A 21,899-nucleotide genomic window follows, 5' to 3' on the forward strand; every position below is an offset into this window, starting at 1 on the left:
TGTGGGACTCGATGAGATGCACGATCTGTTCAATACAAAACGTACAAAAGGTGAATCGGCAAACAATTAACTGCTTACCTGTTCAGAGAGAACCCAGAAACCCAACTAGTTTAAATGACTCTGCAAAGCCGTTAGAGATCTATTCGACTGCCTTTGTAACCAAGAAGCTATTTAGAGTAAACGCATTGCCGCCGATTCTTAACAAGTTAAAAATGATCACAGCTAAATTATTTCATTGAATGCTTTATATAGCTTTAATAGATAAATGACTGATGTTGAAATTTTACATTCTATAGTTTATATATGTAATAGGTGAAGAATACTTCATAAATCTTCATAAAGTTTCTCATATTCAGATTTTCAAGCAACTGATAGGTTGACTCATATGAGCAATGGAACTCAGTTGGGACTAACTCGATTTTTTATTCAGACTATGCATATGATATTTTTGTATATTTATTTTGTAGATAATAATTTTCCGATAACTATAAGTCCTATAATTTTTTTATCAGCTTATACAAATCTTTGATATTTTTTGTCAAGATATTATCGATCACTAAAACAGACCTAGAAATAAATTCTAATATCATACTATATTTTCTATATAGGAAATTTTTATATTCGCTCTATAATACTCTTAAATTTTAACAACACTTTTAGAACACCTAAAAGTACACTCCATAGTTAGAGTAATTCCAACTCAGTCAAGCACATATTGATATCTTTTGGTCAAGTTGGCCAATCTTATCAACTGTCTTTCAATTGAGTTTTGGCAGTAAGCGAGCTAAGAACCGTGTGTGCTTTTTTCTGGGGATAACGAATCTATATCAATTCTATTTGTTACTCCCCCAAGAGGAGCGCTAAATTTCCAGGAAGTTAACTGCAATCTAATCAGTGTCAAAAGCAAATGACTCATTGCTCATTGTGCTGGGTCTATCACTATAAAGTGGACAGTGCGAATAATTGACTCTTTAGTCAAAGTAGTTCGATTGAACGAGATTGTCGACATGGGAGTTCTGCAGATTGTGTTGTCGCTGCTGTGCGTGAGCGTGGCCACCGCTGAGGTAGCAACGGTATATAAGAAGTATCCTGCCAACTGCAAGGATGCCAAGGCCAAGAAGAATGGCATCTACAAGATACAGCTAAATGGCGGCGAGCCCTTCGATGTCTACTGCGATGCGACGCTCAATGGCACCGGCTGGCTGGTCATCCAGCGCCGTGTCGATGCCAGACTTAACTTCTTCCGCAATTGGTCCACGTACCAGCAGGGCTTTGGCGAGCTGAACGGCAGCTTCTTCATTGGCCTGGACAAGCTGAATGCTCTAACTACGAATCAGCGCAACGAACTCTATGTGCACCTGGAGGACTTTCAGGGCCACACTCGCTTCGCCAAGTACAATGCGTTTGCCATTGGCAACGAGGCGAATCTCTATGGCCTAAATACCCTGGGCAGCTATTCCGGCACGGCTGGCGATGCGCTCAGGTATCAGCAGTACTCGAAGTTCAGCACCTTCGATCGCGACAACGACAACAGCACCAGCAACTGCGCTGCTCAGTTCTCAGGTGCCTGGTGGTATAACAGCTGCATGTACAGGTAAGTCATGATACGATATATCTATATAAATCATCAAATATATATATATATATATATCTTTGATTTCTCCAGCAATCTGAATGGCGAATACTTGGGCGGCGAGTACGGAAACGCTCTGGCTGGGCGTGGCGTCTGCTGGGTCCAGTGGCTGGGCGTTAACTATTCGTACAAGCGAGTGCAAATGATGATACGTCCACTGAAATAGATAATACGCAGATAATGCCCAACGACTTTGACTGCCATAGATCTTGTGATCCAGGGGAAAATGTGTTTAGATTTTGATGTAGGATCATTTGGTCCGCTGACAGCTGTTCCAGTCACGATCTGTAAATTCCGCATAACTTTGTCAAAATGTTCGCTCCCGACAGTTTGTCGGAGCCGACCGAAAATAGAAACTCTTAATTGCGAGTATTACGTTGAAAATGATACCAATAAACACAGAGCCCGAACGACAAAAACTAAAGAAAAATATCTGTTTTGGACACAAAATTAGAACAAAATGCGACGTCTTCACGCACTAAATGTCTTATGTTTGTACTATATGAATCTGTAGCTGTATCTGTGTGTGTATCTGTGCATCTGTATGTATGTCTGCTTAACAATATTCACTGTGGCGACAGCTAAGAAATTCTATATAAAAAAAAAAAAAATAAGAAGAAATAGCCACGAATGTCTAGAACAATATTTGAGCGAACATTTTGAAACAACATTTCCAAAAAACTCACACGGCACAGACCATGGCAGCGACAAAGACATTTTCATTACTCATGCGTCCCTTAGGCGAAAGGGTATTTCGAATCTCGAACAAATTGCCGAGCAGCCAAGAGTTTATCAGCTATTGAAAAATGTTGAATATGGCCTTAGAGAGATGTTACAAATAAATGGGAAATGTGCAATGGGTGTAAAAACTAAGTATTGTAGGGTATTTAGAGTAGCATTAAAATTTAACTAAGAATTATGTTACCTTCTAAATCTATTGAAAATTTACTAAAATATATTGAAACAACTAATATAATAAAATTAAAAAAGACATACTATAAAAGCATTACAAATATACTGAAGTATAATAAAACATGCTGAATATACGCTTGCAAAAATACAGAGAATGTATAGAATATATACTAAAAGTAATTAATTATATGTAAAGTGTTGTGTAAAACTAGTCTTGGCTTTTACAATTAAACCGATATTTACTTTGAGCCAATCCCTAACCAAAGAGCGGATTTATAAATTATTATTATTATTAACTCCTAAATATTTCCCATGTGCAAAGAAATAAAGCTTTAAAAAATATTTAAGCATATTTTAAATTAAAATCAGGCTGTTATAGAAGTATAGGGTATTACAAGTGCATCAAAGCTAATAAATACTAATGAATACTTGTTATACAAAACAGAGAAAAACATATTCTATATTCTATATTCTATATTCTATATTCTATATTCTATATTCTATATTCTATATTCTATATTCTATATTCTATATTCTATATTCTATATTCTATATTCTATATTCTATATTCTATATTCTATATTCTATATTCTATATTCTATATTCTATTCTATATTCTATTCTATATTCTATATTCTATATTCTATATTCTATATTCTATATTCTATATTCTATATTCTATATTCTATATTCTATATTCTATATTCTATATTCTATATTATTCCATTTATATATTTCATATTCCATATTATATATTCCATATTCTATATACCATATTCCATATTCCAGGTAGTTATATATTCCATTTATATATTTCATATTCCATATTAAATATTCCATATTCTATATACCATATTCCATATTCCAGGTAGTTCAGTGTGCTTTATAAAAAAAATTAAAATTAAACAGCTTAAACTCGATTATTATCGAGAAAGGGCATTTAAAGTGCGTTAAGAGCTTCGTTTTTGCTGCAGCTCTTAGCTTTTGTCGTTTTAATTTCACCAGGAAGTGTGGAAATATTTGAGCAACGCGCCTCATTTCAAAACCCATCAACGGCGACACGGAGGCAGCCAGAACCTCGGCACAATTTTCATCATTTCAGTCAAAGAAATTAAGATTTTTGATGCCTCCCCAAGCGGAGTAGCTGAGAGTGTCTGACTGCCAGAGTGTGTGTGTAGGTGTGCGTAGGTGTCGCACTCTCACTCTGCATATGTGTGTGCGTATGTGCGTGTGTGTGTGAGTGTGGCGCTGTCAACTGCTGTTGAAAGATTTTCATGTTGCTGTTTCCATGCCGCCTGCCAGCAGGCGACAGACACGAAATTCTTGAAAAACATTTTTAAAACATTTCCATTTTTTTTTTCAAATATTTTTAATTTTTTTTTTTTTTTTTTTTTTTTTTTTGCTTGTTGCCTTCGTACGTAAAAGATTTAGCAATAGCAATGAATTTAGTTAATTTATGGCATTATTAATGACATTTTGAAATATTAACAGAAAATAAGAAAAGAGCGCGACATTTTCTTTAACTACATTTTCTTTTTTTTTTTAAATACAAATATAAATCTATTTCTCTTTTTTTATTTTTGCCTTTCTTTTAAAGTCATGTGAGCGCCGTATTAAAAAAAAAGAATGGATATATATAATGTTTGATATCCGTTCTTTTTTATTGTGTCTGTGTGTGTGTGTGTGCTTGGAATTAGCATATGAATATTTTAAACAATAGGAATTTCACTGGGTCACTCAGTTAGCCATCGATAAACATATTTTACTCGCCGTATAGCTAGGCCAAAGCAATAAATATGCAGAATAGTTTGACATTCTGAATGGCACGAGCTAATCAACCTGCATAAAATGCAAATAGCTACACAAAATAAAACAAAACAACAACAAAACATGAAAAACCAATACAACAAAGATATGTTAAAAATAAAATGTAAAATACAAAAACAAATTTACGATTCAATCAATAGAATCGATCAGGGTCTTATCGAAGTGCTATAAAAATGTTAAAGCTCCTCTTGAATTTCTTTAGTGGTTTCGTATATTTTCATACAATTGTATAGGGTATTAAAATGCTGTCATAAAATGTGATACGCATCAAGTTAATGCCATCAAAAATAGACTCGATCTATATTCTAACAATTGAGTTAATTTTGCCAAAGTTTATTTTAGTCAGCTTCGGATTAACCAAGTATAGATATATCGGGTTGACTTAATGATATTGTATTACTATAACAAAAGATTTAGAAATTGTCTATAAATTTGATTGGCTATAGAGATAAAAGTTTGGTTTTTCTACTTGCGTTTTGACAGCTAAGTTTTTATCCCCCCGCGATCTTATCTTTATCAAATTAAAAATATATTTTATAGCTCTGCTAAACGTTAAATTTTGACAGCATGAAGTCAGTTATCTACAATATGATTTGATTAGAAATTGATATCAAAACTATACATGGATAAATATGTAAGTTGGGTATAAAGCTTATTAAAATGTATAAAAATAATAGAGAGCAGAAGAAGAGGGTTGGAGGCAGCATGAGCAATCCTATTTCAAGGGATTCCAAATGAAAATTTAAAATCAAGCCAAGACTGTGAGGTCTGTTATATATCTGCCTGTTCCCACAGACAGCTAGAAAGATTGCCAGAATCGTAGAGTATCCAGTAGTCACTCCTACCCGCATTGCCTAATATTTTTGTGTGTCTTCAGCTGCTTTAGTTAATGTCACTAAACGAGCGACACAAAAGAAATTTACATTCACACACAAGAACAAAGTTTGGCATATTTTGCATAAATTTATTTGGCTTTGGGTCGCGACGTTCGGTTCCGATGGCCCATGGCAACCCAATATATTCATTCATTCATTATATGGTATAGCATTCATATGGACTGTCGGTTAGAGATTTGACAAAAACTTTCAGCTCTAATCAAAAATTCCATAAGTGCTGCCGGAACAGATAACCTGCGCCTGTTATTGAGACGTTTAATTAATGCTATGCGAGATGAGATTTCGAATTTGTTCAATTCATTTAAATAAAACAGAACAAAAAAGATGTTAACACTCTTATATATATTAATTCAACTATGTATATAATCTAAAGCAAATCGACTGCGTGTGCACATTCTTGGCAAACAACTTTGATCCCATTAAATATATAGATTTAGCTTTTCAAAATATGCTGATTAAAAGTTTTTAGGGATGGAAAATACCATTAATCTTTATAAATTAAAAATATGGGCGTAAAAAAACCTTGCTTTGTATTTATGTAATTTAAGCATTTTAGATACAATAAATTTACTGAAGTTGCATAATTTCAAAATATTTATATTTTGAATTTTTATATTTTATAACCGAAATGATATTTAGAACACTTTAAACGCATTTGACATCTTTATTGGCCCCAAAACGTATCCATGAATTTCAATGTCAAAAGCAAGTAAATAATTCCATTAAATTATACAGACACATACGTATAATCTCTAGTTTAAAATTCGTTCTAAAATGAAACTAAAAAAAAAAAAAATTCATAGCGAGCGTGTCATTCATATTTTTGGATTGACTGGTCTGCAAAAAATAAATCATATTTTTAACAACACTAAATTTAAAATAATATATAAATCGTTTTGTGGCATGTCATATTTATATGTGTATATACTAAATATTTTAGTATGAAATTTATTAATACAAAAATTAAATTGAAACGTTTTATTTTTAAATCATAAAAAATTATAAAAGATAAAGTTGGGCAAACAACATTTAAGTAATTAACAACAAAATCAAATTGAAAGTACTACATCTTTGCTATAAACTTATTACTAGAAGGGGAATAAATTAATTTTATTTTACAATCAAACATATATGATTAAAATATTTTTTATTTAATTGTTCAGGCTTGGTTAGTGTTTTTACTCTCTCTTCTTTCTCGCTATCTCCCTCTATGCCTCCCATTTATCCATCGCTCTCTCTCTCTCCCACTCGATCTTAACCAAGCGCATGAACAATGTCATCAAAAAGCAGCAGCACCAACAACAATAGCAACCTCCATAATCTTAGTCAATTAAAATCATTCGTATGCATATATAATTTGCATAAAATCACCTGAACATTAAATATTTATTTGCAGCTTATTCTATGAAATGCTCATAAAGTTCAAGATAAAGCGCCAAAGCCGGAGTTTTTTCTTTTTTAATGTGAAACGAGACCGAACTTGAAATAAGATAAAACAACACTGTAAAAAATTCGGGTACATGATATTATTTCTAAATATGCAGAATTAAATTAAATATTAGCTAGAATTAAATATGAATATGTAAATTAAAAATCTAATTTAAAATAATTATAATTTTAAATTTTGCATTATTTTTGTATTTTAATTTTGTAATTTATTATACATTAAATATTTTACATGCAAGACAGGGCAACATTTAAAATAGTTAGTTTATTGTTTGATTTCCTATTTGTATAATACTTCCATATTTAACTTTCACATCTATAATAAAACCTCATTTATCCCTTTTTATGGCTGCAGGGTATACACATTCATACATAAAAAGTCCATGACTCTAACTTATGGGCGTCACCAATAAAATTCAACTGATTTGCATAAATCAACCGAAAAATATTCAAACTCTTTTACATTTTTAATGAACCAAAAAAAGGGTGAAAGAACATATTCGTGTACTCCTCTTTTATCGTCTATGACCTTTATCGATTTATGTGCGTTATAAACATAAATTTTATGACGTTAAGTCAAAAATTGTGTCGACGATTAGATGTTAATTAAAATGCCAATAAATTGATTTTAAAGTGCTTGGTATTTATTAATGAAATTCATATATATGAATGTTTACCATAATATATGAAATACATTAAAATAAGTTTTATGAAGTAAATGATGCACTTTACGGTAAATATAACCACATTACAATATTTCAATTTCCATTTTTAAATTAAACCCGCTAGACAATTGTTGATAATCCGCGCTAAACTAACAGTGCTGTAAAGCGCTAAATGCTGTTGACGATGTTAAAAAACTGCCGATATTTATATATCGATATGTAGTTATAACAATATATATTGTACAGTCACAGGTTGACATTCAAATGAAACTATTTTATTATTGCTTTCGTTTTCTTGGATTTGCAAATGTTCAAAATATATATAGAATGGATATTCAGCTAAATTTTCTATAAAAAAAACTTAATTATTTAAATAACAGTTCTCGTTTATATCTATGCCATGAGGACGGTGATGCTAGTAACGTAAATTTTAGAACTGTTAGCAACTGCTATATTTAAGCCATGGTATGCTAATCCAAGTTTAAATTGAAATAAATTAGCCCACTAATTCAGTTTTTAAATTAAATAAGTGACCTAATAAATTAATATAAATATTTAATTCTGTCAGTAGCTTGAAACAGGAATGTTTATTCGTTTACAGTTCACTTGCTGCTGTTAACATAACATTTGAACAAAATGTTAATTTTTCTGATGCCGAAAACATATGTTTGACGAAGAAGAATCAGGGACTTAATTTATCAACACACGATGGAGGACCCTTTGAAGCCAAAGCCAGTGCCGCTGGCAGCGGAGACAGTGTTGTGGTTCGAGTTTCTTCTAGATCCAAATAAAATCACAGAGCATTTGCAATGTAAAAATCCCGGTACGTGGATACTGTGAAATCTGATCCAAACTTTACAGATCTAACATTGGCCACTAAATTCTTGCAGAACCCAGCGCTGTGGAACTCATCATGCAGTTCATCAGCATGACACCGGACACGGCAATTGCGTCCACCGTGGTAACGCCAGGAAGCGATTTGCAGAATATAAGTGGCGCGAGCGTCGGCGCCAATGCCACCACCCCAGCGGCCTCCGCGGCACTCAATGTGCCGCTCCTAACACAGCAGCAGCAACAGCAGCATCAGTTGCAGTTGACACGCAAACAGTTGGCCCTCAAGATCCTGGAGCTAAAGGTGGCCACCTGGCTCAGATGGGATTTGGATGCCCTGGAGAAGGGTTTGCCCGTGATCATGCAGCTGGGTCTACTGCGTGATCTGTGCACCATTAGCTACGGTCGCATCGTCAGCATTCCTTTTCTCAGTGATTTCGATCTAAAGATTTGTATGCTCCCTCGAGATTATGAATATAAGACTTGTTTCATAGCAATCTCTATTGCAGCGCCCACGGGCAATGAGCGTGCGGCGCGCTTTGCTCTCACCATCTACCACAGGATGGTACTGCGGCTGCAGCTCATCAAAGACAGCGCACTGAAGAGTCCACGGCCACCCATGTAAGTCCTAAATATACATATTATGAGTACCTTTGTATTGAGTGAGCTTCTCTTGAGTAGGTTTCAGACCGTCGATCAGCTGCAGCAGTTTTTGGACACACCCACCCAGCCTTCCATCGAATATCTCGAGCAGCTGTGCTCGCCGGCGGCAGCCAGCAAGCCTTTCTATGTGTTTCACTACGACAGCTTTGTGGCGCTGCAGTGCGACGCGCTGAGCACGGCTCAGAACTATGACCTGATGCACCTGATTACGCCCCAAGAGCTGCGCGCCCAGCTGCAGTATGAGCTGGCCCATTACTACCTCCACACCAAGCAGTACGTGCTGGCCCGCGAGGCGGCGGCTGCTTGCAACGCGAGTCTGCAGGCGATTCCCGCCGGTGCGACGCGTTACTTTTGTCACGTTCGCGCCGAGGAGCTGGAGGGACTGCTGCAGGCCTGCGGAATTAGTGCGCAGCAGCAGACGCTATTGGAGCGCTTCCATCAATCCCTGCTCAACAGCTATGCGGACATTATCCCCATACTGCGCCAAGACAATCGCGCACGTGAAATTCCGCTGGTGAGCCGGCGTAACGTCGAGCTGGACATTGAGGGAGCCATCTCAACGGGGCTGCTCAAGGAGATGCCACCGCAGCTGCTGCTGCATGTGGCCGCTCTCAATGTGGTGCGCACCGTCTTCGAGTGGGGCAACATATTTGGCAGCGTCGAGTACTTTGAGAAGTATCACGATCTGGACTACATGCCGCCCATCATGGAGGCAATGCAAGACGCGCTGACATACTGCAGCGATGTGGAGCAATCGGCTCTGAAGCATTTTCTCATCGACTGTGTGCTGCACCAGCAGCAGAAACAGCAGATGGAGCAGAGTCGACAGCTGCTGCACACGCTGCGCGGCATGGCTATCTTCTCCAGTGAGGAGCTGGTCGACTTGGAAGAGCAGCTGGTGCAGGCATCGCTGCCAGTGCTGAGCAATTCCTTGGCCACGCTTAACGATTGGATTTGCCACTCCAAGAGTGAGTCTAAAGCTATAACTGTAAAGCCGATCACTTTTTAATCCCAACTCATTTTCTTGCTCTCAGTGACCCGCGTCGATGTTGCCGCTCTGGAGCGCCAGCTGATTAGCTGCACCAATGCGAATAGCGTGCGCATACTGCTGGTGAAACTGTGCGGCACGGCGCCCGGCAAGCCACTGTGGGCCATCAATCCCAGCTGGGATGTGCCGCAGCCGCTGAAGGCATTGATCATGGCGATGCCCGTTAGCTTCCTGCAAGACTTCAGCTATGTGCTGCTGGGCAAAGCGCGTGAGCTGGCGACACGTGGCAGCTACATTGACGCCGTATCCATGCTGAGTGTGCTCAAGTCCGAGACACAGCGCCAGGAGCTGGGCAGCAGCGCGCAGATGATGTGCAAGCTGATAACGTGGGAGATCCTGCACATACAAATTACGCAGTGCCTGGACGAATGGCATCAGAAGCCACTCGACTTGCAAGCGCTGGGCACGCGCTGCAAGCAGTGTCTGGGCGCATTGCAGGCGGGCGACTCCATAATGCCAAGACTGGAAATCCTGGAGAGCTGCGCCATCATGCTACTTAATCTAACCGATTTTCCGCCACTTCTTTACCTCGACAAGCGGGCACAGCAGCTGGAGTTGCCGCTGGCCTTTGCGGCCACCTTCATTGAAATGGAAAAGATGAAGGGCCCCAAGAAAGTGTGCCGCGACGCCTGGGAACTGATGCTGAGCATGTTCCTCAATGTGCCCAAGCGGGCGGCTGCCGCCGGCGCCGGCATCGGCGCCAGCAGCGCGCTCCAAGCATTCCTGCAGCGTGTGCGGCATCAGAGTGTCTTCGGACTGGCCATATCCATGCTCGGCAAAATGCACAACATACTGAAGGACGATCCCAATCACGATCTGAGCTGCGAGTACATGCAGCTCTGGCCCACCAGCATTAACAAGTTAGTCCACATAAATCCCCAAACATATAAATAACTCACCTCTGATTAATCTTTCTAGCCCGAATGGTTACAGCCTGCGCAGTGTTTCTGAGACGCTGCAGTGGCTGCTCTCGGAGGCGCTCAGCTATTATCCGCAGACGGTCTCGTGGCTGAAGATGAAGGGTGATCTGGAGCTGGCCATTGGCAACAATGAGTCCGCGATGCGGTGCTATGTCAACGCCCTGGTCACCGGCACCGACTACTGCACCATGCCGCTGCAGCGGAATGTGGCCGATGACTATGTCATTAGGAAGATGATTAGGTGTGCGGCCAACCTGGGCTGCCACATGCAGGCCACCGTGCTCTGTCAGTTTCTCGATGAGATCGACTATGGTATCGTCTTCAAGAATCTCACCGAGAAGTGCTCCAATTTCACAGATGCCATGGATGCCTACTACAGCTGCATATGGGACACGACGCTGCTCGAGTTTATTGTCAATCTCCATGCCAAGCGAGGCGAGCACAGTCGCAAGCTGGAGGCTGTAAGTCAGAATGCCTCAAATAATTCAATTAATTTTTTACTGATTAAATTTCTCCTCTCGCTCTGTAGATCTCAATGATGGGCACCTTGGAGCTGAATGCCAACAACAATGAGGAGATCAAACGAGAGAGCGCCATGGTTCGCAAATCGCGCTTCTTGCGCGCCCTGGCCAAGCAGTATTTGCTGTAGTTGCGGGCGAGGATGCCGCCCGATCCTCGCTAGAAACTACACCCACAGCACACCCACATCCACATCCACGACCAAGCCCACTTCGAAGACCAATTAGAGTTTAAGCTGCAAGAGTTTTTGTAATTGTACGACGATTAGTTTCTAAGCTTAAAGTGTTAGCAATATGATTTTGTGGTTAAATTAAAGAAATTTGTATTTTTTTCGTTGGGAACTGTTTGTTATCTTAGATTACTTTGGTCTCCTGCCGCGTGCAGCACCGCTGCCGCCGCTTGTCTTCGCCTTCTTATTGTTCGCACTCTTCTTGATCTCCTCGGCCTTCCGTTTGGCCGCAGCAGTGGCGTTGGGCGAACTGGGCAGTGCCTTGAAGAAGCTATCGAGTCGGACCTGCGTCTGTGACTGCTTGGACTTGAGCAACTTTCTGGCACCATTGCGCACGCGCTCTTCGTTGAACTGACGATCCCCGCAGAGGAATTGCACCAGGCCATCCTCGTCGGGAGCCGTCCATTTCAGATCAATGGTGCTCGCGTCTGTTACTTCTGGCTCCACAAACAGCTCGCGTGCCCTTTGATAGTTCCAGTTCTCTGGCACTATATATTTGCTGGTGTCAATGTTCTCCAATATGGTCTCAATGTCTCGATAGGTTTTGATGAGCTCTATGGCGCGCTTGGGTCCGATGCCCTTGATGCTGTCGCAGTAATCACAGCCCATGAGAATGCACAGATCGATGAACTCCTTGCTCGTTAGCTCCAGGCCTTGCAGCACCTTGTCGTAGCTGAACTCTTTGACGGGCATCTTACGCGCTTCGCTGTACGTCAGGTAGCGGAGCAGCTTGCAAGATCCAAAGGTTAGTGCGTCCATATCTTCCGTTGCCGTGGCATACACTTTGCCTGCCTTGACCAGAGCAGCGCACTGGGCCTCAGCCTCGCAGGGCGCATCCACGTATGGAACACCCATGAGCTTAAGCAGCTCTTTGGCTTCGTTCGAGTGCTCCTTGGTGACACGCACTAAGCGACGATTGAATTTCTCTATCTCCGCCTCGTCGCCCGCGTCGGTGGCCACTTTGAGTGCTTTTTCAGCCTCCTCGCGTCGCTCGGCGCGCTTAGCAAGCTCACCAGCCTTCAAATCTGGCGGCTTTCCATCGAAGACGTAGACCGGCTTAATGCCATTGTCGAGCAGCCGAATGGTTCGATAGAACATGCCCATCAGATGTGACGTTGGATCGCCGTTAACAGTAGCCAGCTGGGCGCCCTCGGATCGAACCGCAATTAAAAATTGGTACAAACACATGCTAGCATCAATGGCAACTTTACGACCTGCAAAAGATTATTCAATTTACTTTCAATACCAGAAGCCGGCGAGCCACACTTACCAAAAAAGTTTTTTATTTCACTTTCACGTATTGCAAGAGGCGCCAAATCTGCAATAAGCTTTGAAAGGCCTAAAATTCCCATGACAATTGTTTATTGTGCGTTGATCAGCGTTTTAAATTTGTTTATAAATATGATTTCGCCAGATGAGTGCACTACGCGCGCTTTTCGTTGCAAATGTTGTGCACGCGTCTCCTTGTGAGTGTCAATTAACTGCAACTGTATATTGTAAGTATATCGATAGATAAATGTTTATGGGACAAAGTTCAATAAGTTATATTATAAGCAAATTGAGTAAAGTACATTTGAAAATAGAATACAATCATTTTTTAATCACTTGGTTATAAGTGTTAAAAATATAGTATACGCTAGTAAGAGATTAAATTTATATTGCCGCCAATTATCGATTCCACGAGTGCAACAACATTGATATATTTACTCATCCCTAACGCCACACACATAAGCAAAAGCATGTCGGCTGACGAAAAAAAAGATAAAACCATTGAAAATATGGTACGTAAAATACTGGAAATAGTATTAAAATCAAGTTAAAGTTGTTTATTATCAACGCGCATAAAAAACCAATCAGTGCAAATATGTTTACCACGAAACTAAAGCGCAACAAATATTGCTCTCGACAAATCGGTCTTCTCCCCTTCGACCATTCGTTTATGTGTATAAACATGGCGTCGTTGCGTTTGTATGTTGCTTGTATCTAGGTTTTGGTGCGTGCGAGCAGGACAACATGTGCATGCCGAATGCCCCCATAGACACGCATACACAAACGCAAAGCTCAAAAGAAAACTTGTGTGTGCACAAAACATTCGAAAAAAAAAAAAATAGAAATTAACTGAAACGCATAAACCAGTGGCAGAGCAACGCACAATCTGATGGTAGTGGTAGTGCCTATGTGTGAGCGGCGCCAAAAATTTGCAAGTGTAATAAAATTGTGTTTTGCTTTTGTTTTTATTTACATTAGGATGCCAACACGCCAGAACCGGAGACGGCGACCAAAGAAAATGCCGCTGATAAGGTAATCGAGTCAAAGGCGGTAGAAAATGCAGAGGAGCCTACTCCACCCGAAACTGAGGCAGCTAAAAATGTTGAGAAAGAGATCGATGCCGCAGCGTCACCCGCTACTGATGACGTCGCTGATAAAAAAGCTGTTGGAGACGCATTGGCTGCGACCGCGCCAACAGTAGATGCAGGTAAATAAAAGAAACACACGTTTGCACACATACATATGTATTTGCTCTGAGCATGTGTGTGTGCATGTATGTTTGCGTGAAGAAAGAGCGAGAAAAACAAAAATCATAAAATGAATTTGCGCGCGTTCGAGAAATGCGGCGAACAACATCGCACATCGCATATTAAGCTCAACACATTTATGTACGTCGCTTGGCGCGCTAGTTGCTGCGTTGGCCGTGGCGCTGCTGTCTAAAATGCCGCGAACGAGCGTATGTAATGTGAGAAATTTTCATATGCTGGTGGGATGTGGGTTCGAACTCGAACTCGAACAATTCTAATAAGAATGATGTGTGCGAAAATGAGTTATTTTCTTTCTAACTCTGCACGTGTGTACTTATAAAAAAAAAAAAAATTATAATTAAATAAAATAAAATATCCTTGGCTATTTGTTCATACTGAACCCTGAACAATATGGTTTTTGTATAGTAGAAGCTAAGGTAAATTAAATATTCATGTTTCATAGTTCTCTGCGCTCCCAAAACAAACTTAGCATTGAACTTCCCAAGTATGAATACAAGTTACAACTATTTTAATAATTTTTTGGTTTAATATAAATTAAAATAGATTTAATAAATTTAATAAAATAAAAAAAGGAATATTAGTATGGTAGTTATATTAGTCAATTTAAGTAGGTTTTTATAATTTAGAATAAATCCATAATTAGAGCTATCTAAAGATTTTTTATTTTTATAGATATAAGATTATTTAAACATAATCCCATAGCTCGATTAAACCGGGTTTTTATGATTTCCCTTAAGTAACATAACATTTATATTAAAAAATTAATATTTATCACCAGACGATAAAGACACAAAGGCGGAGTCGCCAGCGTCGCCAGCATCAAAGAAAGTAAATAATGGGGCTAAGAAGACTGCCAAGACTGACGACTACGAGGAGGAGGATGAGGAGGGAAGCGAGGATGAGAAAGACGACGTCAGTGATGAGGAAAATAAACCAACAGCCACATCGGAGAAGAAGAAAAATGATGCGACAGACGGTGCTAAGGCCAAGGCAGGCTCAGCTGGAGCGGACAAGTCGGCGGTCGCCAAAAAATCTGAAGCCAAGGCCAAGAACGGCAAGGTGGAGAATTCGGACAAACAAGATGGGGAAGATGACGAGGAGGGCGAGGGCGATGGCCTCGATGAGAATAACGAGGTGGCCGAGGATGACGAAAATGTTGTGGCTCTGGCCGAGATTGATCGCATTAATGAGAATATTAATAAGACACGAGTGGATGGTCTCCAGGTGCTACATTCGGTAAGTTGGCGTTGAAATCGAGCGTTAACTGTATTTAAGAACTATTTTACTATCTGAATATGCAGCTCTGCTTTGGCGCACAAGGAAAAAATAATGTGGTGAAAAAGAATCTGCGTTCTTTTGCTGGATTTGAGTTTGCCAAGGATTCGTCGGAATACAAAAAGAAATATGAATCCATCAAGAAGGTGGATAACAAATCTTTGCGTAGTATCTGCGAGATTCTCACATTAGATCGCAAGGGAAGCAAGGATGAGATCGCTTCGCGAGTGCTCAAATTTCTAATGGAGCCGGATGAGTCGCTCTGCATTGAACAGGGTGAGGAGGAAGAGGAGGAGATGGACGATGAAGATATCGACGAAGATGATGATGCTGCCAGCGAAGACGATAAGAAACGCAAGAGCAGCAAAACGAGCGCCGGCGCCGGCAGAGGCTCAGCTCGCAATTCCACTGGACGTCCAAAGCGTTCAACGGCGGGCAAAAGTAAATATTGCTCAAGTACGCAATGCTATTGAGTCCTTTATTGACATACTTCACTGTACTTGCAGAAATGTCCGCATATGTAGACTTATCAAGCTCTGAGGAGAGCGAGCACAAAGTGACAGTGGCTAAGCGGAGACGAAATGATGATTCTGAATCTGGCTCAGATGTAAGTCGCCTTAATAATTGTTAATTAGGCCAAGCCAACAAGTTTCATTTCTTATCGCAGTACAATCCTTCGGGAAATTCAGACTCGGACGCGGGGCGTGGCGGTGGCGGCGGTGGTGCATCTGGAGCCGGTCGCAAACTCGGAGCTCGTGGCAGTCGAGGGCGCCCAGCACGCAAGAGTCGTCGAAGAAATTCAGATTCCGAGGACGAAGAAGAATCTGAGCTATCAGATGCAGATAGTGATGTATGCAAATGCCTTTACTTAGGTGGAATAGTTTTAAAATAACATTAAATCTTGTCCATTAGGTGCCTAAGCGCAAGCGAGGAACTTCTGGCAAGCGTGGACGATCTGCTGCGGCCGCTCCGGCCGGCAGACGAGGACGTGGACGAGGCGCTTCGGCGCGAAAGCGCAAGGACTCGGAAAGTGACGAGGAAGAAGTATCAGAAGATGAAGAAGAGGAAGAATTGTCAGACTTTGGCAGCGACCAAAGCGAGGTTTGTTCAGAGAAAACTAAAACGAAGTGTAAGAAAATGGTATATATCAAATTTATTTTTTATCTTGCAGGAGGAACGTCCCAAAAAGAGTAAGAAGCCTACAACGCCTGCGAAAAATAGCAAAGCCAACAACAAGTCAAAGCCAGCTGGAAAATGTAAAGCATAATTGAATTTTAACTGATTTTCTTACTGAAAGCACATTTTTATAAATAGCCGCTGGCCGACCGAAGAAATCAAAGAAGGAAACGTCCGAGGAGGAAGATGTCGATGACAAAGATGAATCCGATGAAGATGAGCCATTAACCAAAAAGGGCAAAGTGGCATTCCCAACGGTAAATCAAGCTCACAAGCTTAAATTTAAAACAGCTATTTTAACAAATTTTATTTTCTATTACAGGACGAACAAATACGCGGCTATGTCAAAGAAATATTAGATAAGGCCAATCTCGAAGAGATTACCATGAAAACAGTGTGCAAACAAGTCTATGCTAAGTACCCAGATTTCGATTTAACAGATAAGAAGGATTTCATAAAAGCCACAGTTAAAGCGGTAAGCGATGCAGTTGCTGGGCATCATTATGGGATTTTATTTAAACCTACTGTTCCCTTTCAGTTAATTGCGACATAAAACTACACACAAGAGAAAAAGCCTTGGAAAGGGCCAGCAAGCAGTAAAACTTGTATCAAATAACATTAACAACAACAACACCAACACAACAAGCGACCGCAAAAGCAACCAGATTTTGCCACTTTTTGAGAGCTGCTGCGGCAACAAAGAAATACATCTAGTTTTCCTATAAGCGTATAATTTGTACTCTTTAAAACTAACTAAACAAAAAACAAAACTCAACCTTAAACGGATTATGTCCTTTTCCCATATATGCATGTGAATAATGTATATATGTAAACGTAATTTTTAAACACTTTAATATTCATTTTCTTTATGAATACCTGCGCTCTCAAACGGCTCTACAAAAAGTGTGTAATTTAAGCAAACTGAAAGATAGCAAAAGAACATTGTAAAAAAAAAGTTACAAACAAAAGCAGAACACAATTTATACATTTAAATGTAGTGCTGATTGATTTGACGTTCAAAATTATGTATTTTAAACTAAGCAAAGAGGATAAATAAAAAACAAAAAGAATATTCAAAATTCACACACTGGCAGCAGTACAAAAAACAAAAAAGAAGCATGGAAAAAACGAAAGGTCAAAATTCCAAATTGATAATATTGATACGATTTTGGTCTATGTTATGAAATGATAAAAAGTATTTGGACTTGGGGGTAAAACAAAAAATAAAGCGAGGTTACTGGAATAATACCTATATATAGGAAGTTGTTCCAGAATAAAAAACAGGCGCTAAATTGAGGAATTTTAAAGTAATTGTAAAATACGAACGGTTGCAGGTTTTTATATACATCTTTTGCTTTTGATTTCATCTCGGAACGAGGGAGCTTGGAATTGTCGAGTTATTGAACAAACTGTCAACTGATTGTTATAATTATTATACGCCTATTTATAATTTAGTTTTCACTTGAATTGGGCTTTGATAATAGATTAGAGACAGAACTAATGCAGGTTTCTCTTGTAGAGCGGATCAGACACACCACACACATCCAAAATAAGAAATATATATATACAGATATGTATGTTTAACGAAATACTAAGAATAGTCTTGCGAAATAGTTGTATGTACATTTGAAACAAAACAAATAACGAACAATTAAAAGTTTCAAAACACAATGTTTTGAAAGCACTTCTCCACACAAGCATCTCAATGTACGTTTCTTGTAGTAAAAAAAAAATAATAATAATAATAAAAAAGCCACAAAAATAAGTATATATATATATATACGGATTTGAAGTATATAGAGTAAGATGGATGAGTTTATCCGAGGATCGTACAGTTGAAAATAAACATTATTGAATGTTCGTTCGCTCTCCTTAAAATAAAACAGAATTTAAACTTATCCCTAAATCACATGCATCGCACTTGGATGCCTAGATATAAACTGATATTTTGTTTTATCTTTAAATGTTTCTCGAAGGAAATAAAAATGGATGAAGTATGTATATCAATAATATATATCGCGCGAAAATAAAAAGGAAAATACGTTGTTTTCTTTTGAATGGGCAAAGAAAAAAATCAGAGTAAGTCTAGAATATTAGGCTAATAGTTGGATCCATCTATAAATCGTATGTCTACATTTACTTTCTTTTTGATAAGGATTTTATGTTTTATGTATTATTCTAACCTTTAAACAAAAAACCGTTTCTATTTTTGTATCAGATATAGTAATTTATTGAGAAATCGATAAATTGATAAATGCAATATTTAGGCAATATTTAAATTAATAATCGTTTCCATATACTTATGTATGTAGTTTATATGATTATGAAGGATTATAGGTAAATATATAGATATATATATATATCTATTTGACTGGTAAGTGGATCACGTGGATATAAGGCTGTAAACATACAGATAGTAAAAACGATCAATTTGTGATTTTCAGGATATCAAAAACAAGATATTTTAGTTAAAAATGAATGTTAGGTTAAAAATATTAAAATGCATTGAATAGAATATAAACGGATTTTGCTTTGGTTTTTATGTATTTTCTCAATAGGCCTGGAAATAGAGCAAAGCACATAATTTAAATCAAATATAAAGAAATATATTCATATATGAATTTCAAAAATATCATTTGATTGCGAAATAAACGGTTTTACATTGCCCCAAGAACTTTAACGCAAATGGATTTTAATATGGGTTCTATTAAAAAAAAAATGTTATATAGAGTTATACTTACCATAAATCGGGCAATATCTATATTCAAATAGTCATCTGCTGAAATGGAAAGAACTTAAAAACAACTTCCCGAACCAACAGAATAAAAAACACGCAGCTGAAGCAAAGTCAAAGCGAAAAATATCAAACAAAATTTTGCCTTTCGTAGTGCTATTCACATTATTCGACTGTCAATACATTAGTATAAAAATATTTATATAAATATATGTATATATACATATATAAATATATGTATGCGTATGATAATACTCGTAATTTAAAGATATATATATATATGTATAATATAAACCGCTTAGATCGCAAACAAATGATATCTGATGAAAGAACATACTAATATATATATTTATATATATATATAAAAAGTTATAAATCGTGGAGATTTCAAAGTTTTCTTTAGTATATAATATAATATAGAGCGATGTAATCAAAATTGCAATATAGTTCTGGTTTCGCTTTAACTCTCACATTGGGAAGTTGAACATCGTGGGAAAAACGCTGTGGTTGGCTATTGAAATATATAGAGAAATATATATGTATATACATTTATGTCACATATGTATAGATGGTAATATATATGTAGTATGTACAAAATATACATATACATCTGTATGTATATATCGGCAAAATATTACGAGTACAAGAGCATATTAAGATATATCAATGTAAGATTCAATATTATGTATAGACAAATTGGCATTATAAGAGATATTGATAGACCTGCTACATACCCAACATTCAGAACGACAGCAACACTGAACAAAAGCAAAAGCCCGGCCCTAGATACCATCCACCTCTCAGCGCCTCTGAAAATACGCTCAAAAACGATTTTCATATATGGCATAAGGAAAACAATAAGTAAAATTAAAACAAACAAAAAAAAAAAAAAAAAAACAAAACTCAAGAACTGAAAGTATAATAAATAGAAACGCATAAATTGCATGCAACGCACATTGTGCGTCGCGTAGCGGCAGTTATATCAGGTTTTTATATAAATATAAATATAAATATAAAATATATATATATTATAGTCATATTGTGTTTATTCAAATGTATCGAAGGCTGCTGCGAAAATGATTAGTAAATCTTGCAACACGCCCACTTTCTTATACAAATTGTTATTCTCAATTGGAAAGTGGGTGCACATCATCATCATCATCATCATTATCATCGTTTAATAGTTCATTCATTTTGAGGAGACATAAAACTTAGGCTATTTATTGCATATACATAAATATATGTTTATAATGTGTTTCATAATTGCAGACCTATGTTATGCATTAAAATGTTCATGGTTTCAATAATTGTAATATTTGTAAGACATACACAAATAACAACAAAAGATCTTACCAAGTTTCTTGCACGCTTTGCTCATTAAATATTGTATATATATATTTGTTTATTATTATAATTCTTTTATATTGGTTTATATATGGGATTACGGCTATGAACTGGTTTGAAGATGTTCTCTGAAATGACATACATATATATGTTTGCATCTGCATTATATTTATTATACATTATTATGGATTATATAATATAAGTTAATTATTGAATTCAGTATTAGCTATGCATTTAAGATCTTACCAAAAGAAAACAAAAATGAGATGAATAGAAAATGAAAATTAGAACAATATATCCAATTATTTCTGACCCTTTCTGAAAAGGCTTATAGAGAGCATGAATTCTGCGTTGGAGTCGCTGACCAAAATAATAATTCTCAATTGAACTGAAATCAAAATTAGACCTTAGGGCTATGCAAATATAATATAAAAGTATATATTGAACTGAAAAACAAAAAGTTATATATTATATGTTATAAAGAAACATAATATCAGATCGACAAACCAGTTTCATCCAAAACACGAAAAACATATTTCTAGGACATCATTATTTTTGTTCTATGTTCAAGTAATCTATATATATATATATATGATAAGACCATTTGTAATTTGACAGGTTAAAATTCTTACCAGATCAGTGAAGACGTTGATCGTAGTATTATTTCATTTAATATATAAAGTTATTGGTATTATGGATATATTAAGACTAAGGTATGTTAAAATGTATGAGAGAAACGTTTTGTGGTATCAAAAGGTATTATTTCAATTTCATATATGTATATATATTGTTGTATATTTTCTGTGGTTGTCTTTCAATCAATACGATCCAACGTGGAAATTGTTCTACGTGTGCATTTGTTTTTGTTATTTGCTAGTTGGCAGCTGTCGGGACCTGTTCTCGAGTTGCCTAAATTGACGACGAAAGAAATTGTATGCATATGAAATTATCTGCATATATATACATATTTATGCATATATATTTAGATAGATAGCGACATATATGTATATTTATATAAATAGCAATTTGTATATTGTCCCAGAATGTGTGTCTCTGTACCTGGACAGCAATAGCATTTCATTTTAGTTTTCTCTTTTCTGTTGTTTTTTGTGTTTTTTTTTTTGTTGGCTTTTTTTTTTTTGTCATTAATATTTCAGGCAAAGTCACTTAAAAGCTAGAGTAAAATTAAAAATGAAAAAACCAATGTAATTGGCATATAATTAATATATATAATAAATTTACAA

At 37.4% G+C, this 21,899-nt stretch overlaps 4 protein-coding genes across 6 annotated transcripts; 3 read left to right on the forward strand and 1 right to left on the reverse strand.

Annotated features, from left to right (window-relative positions):
* Positions 1-790: 790 nt before the first annotated feature.
* LOC108616888 (ficolin-2) lies at positions 791-2,063 on the forward strand. The gene is made up of 2 exons (XM_018012402.2): positions 791-1,594; positions 1,667-2,063. Exons 1-2 carry the CDS (start codon positions 1,008-1,010, stop codon positions 1,797-1,799), a joined length of 720 nt encoding a protein of 239 aa, XP_017867891.1. The 5' UTR covers positions 791-1,007; the 3' UTR covers positions 1,800-2,063.
* Positions 2,064-7,649: 5,586 nt separating this feature from the next.
* On the forward strand, positions 7,650-11,701 carry IntS8 (integrator complex subunit 8). Of its 2 annotated transcripts, none has more exons than XM_089471210.1 (8): positions 7,650-7,844; positions 7,951-8,202; positions 8,270-8,662; positions 8,720-8,831; positions 8,892-9,841; positions 9,908-10,781; positions 10,840-11,302; positions 11,371-11,701. In XM_089471210.1, the coding sequence occupies exons 2-8, from the start codon at positions 8,088-8,090 to the stop codon at positions 11,488-11,490; spliced, it is 3,027 nt and encodes a 1,008-aa protein (XP_089327336.1). In that variant the 5' UTR covers positions 7,650-7,844; positions 7,951-8,087; the 3' UTR covers positions 11,491-11,701. The 2 variants fall into 2 exon arrangements, with proteins under 2 accessions (XP_089327336.1, XP_017867883.1); XM_018012394.2 differs by having other exon boundaries at positions 7,981-8,202.
* Positions 11,590-13,135, reverse strand: Fen1 (Flap structure-specific endonuclease 1). The gene is made up of 2 exons (XM_018012401.2): positions 12,860-13,135; positions 11,590-12,803 (listed from the first exon to the last, which is right to left on the reverse strand). Exons 1-2 carry the CDS (start codon positions 12,939-12,941, stop codon positions 11,719-11,721), a joined length of 1,167 nt encoding a protein of 388 aa, XP_017867890.1. The 5' UTR covers positions 12,942-13,135; the 3' UTR covers positions 11,590-11,718.
* Positions 13,136-13,210: 75 nt separating this feature from the next.
* On the forward strand, positions 13,211-17,660 carry Dek (protein). Of its 2 annotated transcripts, none has more exons than XM_018012399.2 (11): positions 13,211-13,370; positions 13,837-14,065; positions 14,905-15,362; positions 15,428-15,842; positions 15,908-16,008; positions 16,069-16,251; positions 16,314-16,502; positions 16,573-16,657; positions 16,716-16,834; positions 16,900-17,052; positions 17,116-17,660. In XM_018012399.2, the coding sequence occupies exons 1-11, from the start codon at positions 13,329-13,331 to the stop codon at positions 17,128-17,130; spliced, it is 1,989 nt and encodes a 662-aa protein (XP_017867888.1). In that variant the 5' UTR covers positions 13,211-13,328; the 3' UTR covers positions 17,131-17,660. The 2 variants fall into 2 exon arrangements, with proteins under 2 accessions (XP_017867888.1, XP_089327340.1); XM_089471214.1 differs by lacking the exon at positions 13,211-13,370 and adding an exon at positions 13,553-13,750.
* Positions 17,661-21,899: the final 4,239 nt, after the last annotated feature.

Source organism: Drosophila arizonae, chromosome 5 (genome assembly GCF_054131065.1).
Source record: "Drosophila arizonae isolate 15081-1271.41 chromosome 5, UAZ_ARI_1.0, whole genome shotgun sequence".
NCBI classification, from domain to species: Eukaryota; Metazoa; Arthropoda; class Insecta; order Diptera; family Drosophilidae; genus Drosophila; species Drosophila arizonae.

Coding starts and splice junctions, on each gene's coding strand:
- LOC108616888 (XM_018012402.2), top strand. CDS start 1,008: ATGGGAGTTCTGCAGATTGTGTTGTCGCTGCTGTGCGTGAGCGTGGCC. Junction 1,595..1,666: donor TATAACAGCTGCATGTACAG/GTAAGTCATGAT, acceptor TGATTTCTCCAG/CAATCTGAATGGCGAATACT.
- IntS8 (XM_089471210.1), top strand. CDS start 8,088: ATGGAGGACCCTTTGAAGCCAAAGCCAGTGCCGCTGGCAGCGGAGACA. Junction 8,663..8,719: donor TGATTTCGATCTAAAGATTT/GTATGCTCCCTC, acceptor TCTCTATTGCAG/CGCCCACGGGCAATGAGCGT. Junction 10,782..10,839: donor TGGCCCACCAGCATTAACAA/GTTAGTCCACAT, acceptor TAATCTTTCTAG/CCCGAATGGTTACAGCCTGC.
- Fen1 (XM_018012401.2), bottom strand. CDS start 12,941: ATGGGAATTTTAGGCCTTTCAAAGCTTATTGCAGATTTGGCGCCTCTT. Junction 12,804..12,859: donor TGAAATAAAAAACTTTTTTG/GTAAGTGTGGCT, acceptor AATCTTTTGCAG/GTCGTAAAGTTGCCATTGAT.
- Dek (XM_018012399.2), top strand. CDS start 13,329: ATGTCGGCTGACGAAAAAAAAGATAAAACCATTGAAAATATG. Junction 15,843..15,907: donor GCGTTCAACGGCGGGCAAAA/GTAAATATTGCT, acceptor CTGTACTTGCAG/AAATGTCCGCATATGTAGAC. Junction 16,658..16,715: donor GTCAAAGCCAGCTGGAAAAT/GTAAAGCATAAT, acceptor TTTTATAAATAG/CCGCTGGCCGACCGAAGAAA.